Below are 9165 nucleotides of genomic sequence, written 5' to 3'. Positions count from 1 at the left end.
ACATCCAGTGTTACAGTATACATTATTTACTGATGGTGAGATGTACATCCAGTGTTACAGTATACATTCATTTACTGATGGTGAGATGTACATCCAGTGTTACAGTATACGTTCATTTACTGATGGTGAGATGTACATCCAGTGTTACAGTATACGTTCATTTACTGATGGTGAGATGTACATCCAGTGTTACAGTATACGTTCATTTACTGATGGTGAGATGTACATCCAGTGTTACTGTATACGTTCATTTACTGATGGTGAGATGTACATCCAGTGTTACAGTATACGTTCATTTACTGATGGTGAGATGTACATCCAGTGTTATAGTATACGTTCATTTACTGATGGTGAGATGTACATCCAGTGTTACAGTATACGTTCATTTACTGATGGTGAGATGTACATCCAGTGTTACAGTATACGTTCATTTACTGATGGTGAGATGTACATCCAGTGTTATAGTATACGTTCATTTACTGATGGTGAGATGTACATCCAGTGTTATAGTATACGTTCATTTACTGATGGTGAGATGTACATCCAGTGTTACAGTATACATTCATTTACTGATGGTGGGATGTACATCCAGTGTTACAGTATACATTCATTTACTGATGGTGGGATGTACATCCAGTGTTACAGTATACATTCATTTACTGATGGTGAGATGTACATCCAGTGTTATAGTATACATTCATTTACTGATGGTGAGATGTACATCCAGTGTTATAGTATACATTCATTTACTGATGGTGAGATGTACATCCAGCGTTATAGTATACATTCATTTACTGATGGTGAGATGTACATCCAGTGTTACAGTATACATTCATTTACTGATGGTGAGATGTACATCCAGTGTTACAGTCCAGTGTTACAGTATACATTCATTTACTGATGGTGAGATGTACATCCAGTGTTATAGTATACATTCATTTACTGATGGTGAGATGTACATTAAGTGTTATAGACTATAGATCATCACTTAATGTGGACCAGAAAACTGGATATACACCGACATCATCTTTTTGAAAGTGTTTTATCATATGCTTAATATTACTAATATGACCAAAATACAGGATATACACCGACATAATCGTTTTGTACATGTAAGTGTTTTATCATATACAATATGAAATGAAGTATTTTTAACAGTTCTTGAATGAAATAATGAACTGTTGGTGTAAATATAGGTAATGAATTGCTGGATTGATGTCATTATAGGGATAGAATGCATTGGGCGGGTCATAGTACGCGTGGAGTCAGACTGACTTACTTTTAATGTTTTATTTATGCACCAGTCAATTGTAACCACAGCCCCCAATGTCTGTGGAAAAGCGGGGATTTTGACTTTCGATCCAACCAAGCCCGGGCAAAATCCACGCCCTGCGGGGACGAACTGCGGGTAAAACCCCCGCCTAATGCACCCGCACCCCAGGTAAGGCCCATTCCCCACTATATTTGGCACGAAGACAAATCCACCGCATTCACCCGACACTGCGGGGCCACCTGGAAGGTAAAAACACGACCCATTTCCCGGGCTATCACCGGTATACCCCCGGACCTGGTGTGGCTGTGGTTACAATTGACTGGTGCATTACTATGAAGCGAAGTTGTAAATTGCTATTGTCACCAAAATGAAAATATGATCCTATAAAAACATAGATATTTATACAAACACAAAGTGTGCACAAACAAACATTCAATCTGTCAACAATTGGCCAAATATTCAGTACTGTGTTAAGGTCAACAACATCTAAACGGCATGGTTGTTAACTTAAAAAGGTGAAATATTTATTTTATAATGTGCGTATAAATTTTAATAAGACAAATACGGCTGAAACAGATGTCTGAAATCTTATTAGAAATACTGCGATCTTCTGCATTTCTATTAATACTTATTTATAATTCAATATGTAATAAAGCACATAATCCTATTCTTCCATTTAATAGTAAACAACAATGTCACAAATCCCGTTGTAAACTATAACAATGTTTTGAACAGTCAGCCCATTCCTTGATATCGTTTTTTTCCATGTTAAATAATACAATAAAATTACTGGGACAAGCACAGTAGTAAAAAAAAATAAAAAAATAAACCCAGCTTAGAGGCACAAGGCAAGGCCCCAAACAACAATGAACTTGACACAAAACATATAAGGAAGTCATTATGAAGTATTTTAGCAAACTGCCTTATGTGGCAAACAAACTTTTTTTTCAGGAGAGCAAAGTGTTGACTTTTTCTAGGATTTGTTTTATCTTCATACATTATCATATTATATAAATATCATATTATGAGATATCGAACAACATCGACATATGACTTAATTCACATTTAGAAGGTACAATGTTTATAAGCTTTTTATCCAATAGATGATTTTCTGTTTAAGGCCTTTCCTCGGTGGTTGAAGGAAAGAAATCCCTGCCTGTTTCCTAACATCTCCCAGGTTCTGAAATAATAAAAACAAACAATGTCTATACAAAGGGTTTTGGCAGGTTTTATAAAAGATAGGGTGCTACAGAAAAGGGACAGAGTGCTGAGGAACAATAGGGTACATTGTATCGGGCAGTGAATAATTAAAGCATTATGAAACTCATAGAAAAATTGAACTAATATTAAGTTTCAACAACCAAGTATACTTAAAGAGTGTTTGACTTAATAATCTTATTTAAAGATTTAATCAAAAGAAATGTTTGATTATCTTAAGCATTTGATTATTTGAAGGCAGGAGGGTGCACATTTTGGTCTCCAAGAGATTTAATAAGCCCTTTTCACCCTTGGCACCCTGCTCATATTCTGCAAATTTCTGCCCATTTTAACGCCTGGCTAAAACCCTATACAGGTTAAGGCCAAAACTGTTTACACAAACAATTTTGTTCTGACAAATAGTGGTATTGCCAAATCATAATTTTCTGCCCTTGTAGGCATTAGGATATAATGATAATATATGTTACACAGAGCATAAAACTAGTTTTATAGTTTAAAAAACAAACATACAACATGAACATTTCACAAAAACCTATCAAATATTTGTCAGTATAAGTGATGGATTGATACTATATGTAATAATCTGTAACCATCTTTTTAACATAAAGATATAGAGGTGAGATATATTGGGCAATTGCTATGTTACACTGAAACAAACAAATTTTCTATTTATATTTGCCTAAATTGCGTTTAAAAGTCATTTAAGTACACTTTCTTTGAACTTTGAAAAATTATATGCGCAGGTAACATAATTTCGGAAATGACGTCTTTGAAGGTGTGTCCCAGTCCTAATAAATATGTGATTTATATCAGCTTACAAGCTATCACGTAAACCAAGCTTCAAATAATTCCTATGCTTCAACTAAACTTACTTATGGTCAAGGTCAGCTGATGCTCTGATTTCCCTAAAGTTGCCGGCGATATGAACTATTCCATAAATAACCACCAACAAGGAGGCCAAACACTGTATCAATATCTGAAACATGAACAATCAATGTAAAAATATATATAGACTGGTTCAACAATGTCTCCAGAAACATGAAAAAATCAATATAATAATATATATTGACTGGTAACACAATGTTGCCAGAAGAAGCTGCAATTCAAAACATTTTAAGCAGACAATTTCTTTCGAGAAAGGAAAATCATAAAAAATATATAATAAAACTGAAGTTTTATCAGTTAATACTTTAAAATATTATGCTGAACAATTTGTTTTATTACACATGATGAGTTTCACCACTTGTTAGCATCGATTTTAGCTTGATTGTGATTGCTGGTATACATTGCTTTGGAGTCCATGAGGATTTTGGACTTAAGGTGATAGTTTTAGGTTGTTTTAACAGTTAAGGCACATCTGTGAATTTGATGATGTTTTATCCAGATAAAATATTTTCAGTCCAAAACACTTTTGTGATATTTAATAAGGTGTTATGTGACACAGTAGGCATAGCCTTAAGAAGTAACATAGTATCGTCCTAGTCCCTAAAATCGCGACCAACCTTGATTCGCGGCCATCTTTGTTTTTACCTGGTTATCACGTGAAATGCATGTATCTGCAAAGCTATGACGTCATTTTTACTACAAACTATTTACAAGAGTAGATGCTTTCAAACTCGCGAAAAAATGTCTTTAAAACAGATAAATTCACTTAAAACAATGGTTAACACTGTAAACAACGTTGTTTTACTAATCCCAAATTAATTGCCATAGAAACCAACCATATTTGCCACATAACATCCATAAAAATTCGCTGGTTATTTCGTCTGCTTTGTATACATTTTATCAATGACGGTCACGTGACCTAAACTATTGTAGGAAGGCAAAACAAAATTATATCTTGTGTTTTCATGACCCATAGTCTTAGTGTCAAAATAAAGAAATTAGTGAGTGTTAATTTCTGTTTTAGGTGCATCCCTAAGCAGTGATAAAGCAGTACATGATTTATTTCCAACTGCCCTTAAACATGCTTATGTACAAAATGATCAGAGAGGAAGGCACTTATGTCCTAAAGTCATCTAGAATGTTCAGTGTCCCTGAAAATACACTTAAAAGACAGTTTTGTCTTTGGGGTAAATTATACTATCCCCCACTACGAGTAATTTGACATGATTTAATGTTTATGTTTACAAAATACTGTAAATCTTTTATTACAAGTTAAAATTTTGAAATTAACATTTTTAAAGATATGTTAAGACTGTTTTTCTCAAAAAACAATTGATTAAAATAGTGTTGGCCTAATTAAAACGTGCTGACCTAGATTACGTCAGAGCTCGCGAATCAAGGTACTAGAATCAAGATGGCGGCCTAGTTTCAGTGTCTGTACTCTGTTGACATTATTTACGTGAACTTTTGACCGTTTGTTCTTAAATACTTGTGGAAATATGGATAAATAAATTGCATGTCTGACAAAAGTAATTAAATTATTTCATTGTTTTGCACAACTTTATTATTTTTTATTAATTCCTTACATCCGCGAATCATGGTTAGTCGAGGATAGATAAACATAGGCATAACTCTTGTGATGTTGTACTAGTTATAGTTTTCACATCATTATTAATAAGCCGAAGTAAATTTTGGCTAATTGGTGGGGGGGGCTGACACACCATGCAACCTGCACTTGTGAAGTCTTTTAAGAAACCAATCAAATACAGGGTATGATCATTTAAATAAGAAAACTTACATCCCATGGTAAACTTGTAAATTCTTGTTCCGTGAGACGCAGGTACGTCCGATCTTTAAAAAAAGCAATTACAGTCAATCAATATACGAATAAATCAACAGAAAATGCACTTAAGATTGCCCTCAACGAGAAGATCATATCGCACATGTTGCTTGTGTAAAATGTATTTGTGATATAAGAATAATAAAAACAACAAGAGTCGCGAAAATGCATGACAATGAAATCAAATGTCCACAAATTAAGAAAAATCAAAACATCGGCACTTACGTTGTGCTGCTGAATATGCTGCATGTAGTAAAGCCAAAAGGCCGAGAAGAACACATAATTGGTAGAAATTCATCATGAAAATACAATATGACAGAACCGGACAATGTAAAGTTGTCAATGAATAACTTCTTGAAGGTTATAAACAACTATGTTTTGAATATTAAACGCATACAAGAGTTCAGCAGCTAGATGTATCTAGGTCCGTGCTAATATCAACCGTTTGTCTAAGATGTTGTAAGTAGGTTAACTTTTAGCTAATTTGCATATTAAAACACGTTGCTCGGATTATAGTAACTTCTGAATAACTATTAACCAGTTTTATGCAATTAATTGGCTGCTGGTTAATTCCTTGGTTTGGCTATTTTAAAGTTAGCCAACATGCTTATTGACTGGCCAGTATTTTTACAATAATAACCGTCAACCAATAAAACTTCAACGTACATGTATGTGCAAAATATCAAAACCAGATAATCCGGATAACTTCACTAGTTTAAACACATGGGAGCAGGTATCCGGAAAATTCGCCTTATTTTCGGCTATGTTTGTTTACTATTGATATTAGACTCGCTTTGACGTCGCGAATAATTTTCTCTACAGGGCAGATTTCACAAAATCGGAAGTGACTAATCAGTGTTACATGCATATGTGTTCTTTTTTCGTTTCGTGTTTTGTTTGTTTGTTAAACCATGGCAGTGAATCTAAGCATGGCTATACATATTCAGGCTGTTGGCTACTCTCCATCTTTACTGTATAGGTTTGTCATATATAAAAAAGAAAAAAGTGCTGAACATGCTGGATTTATTTTCTACATTTTCACCGCATTGTTTATATTCCTGCACTTGATGTGGTCACTTAATCGAATACATATATAGTGGTTTCAAGTCAAGTCAAGTCAAGTCAAGTAATGTTATTTATAAAGTCGGGTTTACAACATATAGAACACAAGCCCTGAAGAGCTTTTAAAGCCGACTTGTAGTTACATTACATGATAACAGACATAGTGCATATTTAAAGTATATATAACATTATGTAACACAGACTCAAACAAGATTGAAAGACAGATATTTACCTTATAAAAAGCATCACCTGAACAAATGAGGGACTGAAATTTACAATAATATTTTTTAAAAACACAGTTGGTACATATATATCACAGAATTATTTAGAAAGAACTCCGGCAATAAGTATTAATAACTGCTAAGATGAATACAAAACTGACATACAAGCTAGCTTATGAGTACAAACATTAAAACTTGTGTGGAAGCTGCTGATCTTGGCCTTGATCTAAAAACTGCTCTAAAAGAAAAAAAAGAAACTAAAACACTGAAGAAGAATAGAAACACAAAAGTGCGACCGATAAGAGGTTGCTAAAAATGATTATCCCCAAAAATCAGATTTGAAAGAACTGATCAGCAATTACCTGACAAGGACACAAAAGACTCTGCAAACTAGGTAAAAAGATCAACAAATCAAGCAGCATGGACAGCCAGAGGCCTATTATCTGCCTCATACATTTACATATCCGTGGTAGCTATAGCATTAAAACAAGCAGAAGGCAAATAGCAAAATAAAGTGACATATGCAGCACTGAAACATGCAAACAAACAGAAGTGAAAATAAAAAGGAGAAGGCAAGAAAATTTTAACAAAGAAAGGAACAATAAAATAGCGTAACATAACATGATATCTTACTCGTCAGCCACCACGTGGACCCCCTACCCGGCACACGCAGAGCAGTGACACTTTTGTACATTCGTTTGTCCACTGGTGTTCAAAGATGGGCTCATTGCAAGACAAAAAATAAATAAAAGATGCCAAAACAATAAATCTGTGAGCGTGCAGCTTTATGGTTCCACCCAGGGTTTCCCAACACAAACAAAATATAATTATGTTGTTTTACCATTTTTTCTCTTGGTTCTTTAACGTTACCTGTGTTAAACGAGGTTTAACAGTACCAATTTAATACCTTAAAATCCAAGACTTACTCCCTTAGGGAGCTACTAATAGCAATTTTAACGTATTTCCGTATGTCATGTCCCCGGGGATGGAACTTGAGAGATGTTCCGCACCCAAAGCGGAAGCTCTTACAATGTGTTATCATGGCGTCAGTATACATGTTATCGGTTATAAATGGCGACGCAAGCTAAACAGATAAGGGGTTCCTGTTTCAGTACACCACTTTGAATATAACTTAAATATCTGAAAACGTATAAGGCCTCCTTGGATCAACAATATTCCGACTTGAAATTTCATTCGTACTGCTTCAATGCTCGTGCTGAAATATATTTGTAAAGTAACCATACATGTAAGGATGTACCCACTTCAGTACGGGTGTTGATCTGAAACGCGATACTCGATAGTATCGCGTATCAGATCAACACATTCACAAGCGATGGCCCTAACGGCATTCCGTACTTCAATACCGAATACCGTACATTCATATTTTACCCAAATCCTACGTGGCAACTTATCGATGGCTTGCGAAACACCTATTTGGAACTCCTCGGCCATAATCGAATACAACCTCTGATGAACGCCGGTTCATCAGTAGATGTAGCTCGTAAAATTTCAAATAATAGTATTAATAATTTAATATATATAACATTTATTTTGTATTTCTTAGTCTTAATTGAGTGCCAGTAATGTGTTAAAAGGCATAATTAATTAAGATTCCCAAGAGTAAAGTCATGAAGTTTTACTGCCAAATGGAAATTACTACGCGATCTATTTGTAGCTTAGTTAACATTTAAAGGGACTGTACACCAGATTGGCACCCAAAAAAGTTTTTCTGTAACAAATATCAGGACAATTATCTAATAGAATGTGTTACGCTTTGATATCATAATTGTAAAAAAAGTACCAAAAAGTAAAAAAAAAAATGTGTTCGAACCCGTGTCGCCAAAATTGCAGTCCAGCGTCGTATCCACTGAGCCACGACGGCTTACTCTTATTGGGTGACATAATTAAGCTATAAACCTACCTCGGTAATATCACATGATAACACCGACTAGTCAATCACGCATAAGGAATGAATTCTACCTGGTAGACATACCCAGTAATCTTTTTTTAATGGAAATATACGAAATAACTGCTTAACTTAAATAAATTGTAAACTATGTGGTACTTCAGTTAGTAAGTTTCAATGCATTGTACACATCGATGCTAAGTTTATGTCAGTTTTCGACAATTTTCTTTTTTTTTCGCTATTTTATCATACCGAGTACAGATTTCTAACATAGTTAACCGTCCATATACATCCGAGGTTATTTTTATGGGAATGGCCGAGGAGCTCCGGATAGCGAAACACCAAGAAAAGTCAGGAATACACATGGTGTATTTATATATATATATATATATATATATATATATATATATATATATATTTATATATATATATATATATATATATATATATATATATATATATATATATATATATATATATATATATATATATATATATATATATATATATTTTATTTATTTTTTTATTATTATTTTTTTTTTTTTTGGGGGGGGGGGGCGAGTACTCGGTATAAAAGCTTTGAATGCTGCGTACATAACGGGGATGGAAGTACAGCCATAAGCATGAGGCCAAAAAAGTTCATTGATTCCATTAACAGCTCAAAAAATAGTGTTCGAAGGAAGAGGGTAGACTTTTTTCTCTTTTATTTCTGAGAATCGGGATTCTGTACAAAACCGAACTATATGAGGGTATACTACTT

At 34.1% G+C, this 9165-nt stretch overlaps 1 protein-coding gene across 1 annotated transcript; it reads right to left on the bottom strand.

Annotated features, from left to right (window-relative positions):
* Positions 1-1937: 1937 nt before the first annotated feature.
* On the bottom strand, positions 1938-5570 carry LOC128220018 (ER membrane protein complex subunit 5-like). The gene is made up of 4 exons (XM_052928251.1): positions 5442-5570; positions 5175-5227; positions 3364-3467; positions 1938-2453 (listed from the first exon to the last, which is right to left on the bottom strand). Exons 1-4 carry the CDS (start codon positions 5515-5517, stop codon positions 2366-2368), a joined length of 321 nt encoding a protein of 106 aa, XP_052784211.1. The 5' UTR covers positions 5518-5570; the 3' UTR covers positions 1938-2365.
* Positions 5571-9165: the final 3595 nt, after the last annotated feature.

The sequence above is a fragment of the Mya arenaria genome, chromosome 15, assembly GCF_026914265.1.
Source record: "Mya arenaria isolate MELC-2E11 chromosome 15, ASM2691426v1".
Lineage (NCBI taxonomy): Eukaryota > Metazoa > Mollusca > Bivalvia > Myida > Myidae > Mya > Mya arenaria.
The sequence above is the reverse complement of the archived record's forward strand: the minus strand, read 5'-3'. Positions and strand labels throughout refer to the sequence as shown.

Coding starts and splice junctions, on each gene's coding strand:
- LOC128220018 (XM_052928251.1), bottom strand. CDS start 5,517: ATGATGAATTTCTACCAATTATGTGTTCTTCTCGGCCTTTTGGCTTTA. Junction 5,228..5,441: donor AGCATATTCAGCAGCACAAC/GTAAGTGCCGAT, acceptor CTTTTTTTAAAG/ATCGGACGTACCTGCGTCTC. Junction 2,454..3,363: donor TCAGCTGACCTTGACCATAA/GTAAGTTTAGTT, acceptor TTATTATTTCAG/AACCTGGGAGATGTTAGGAA.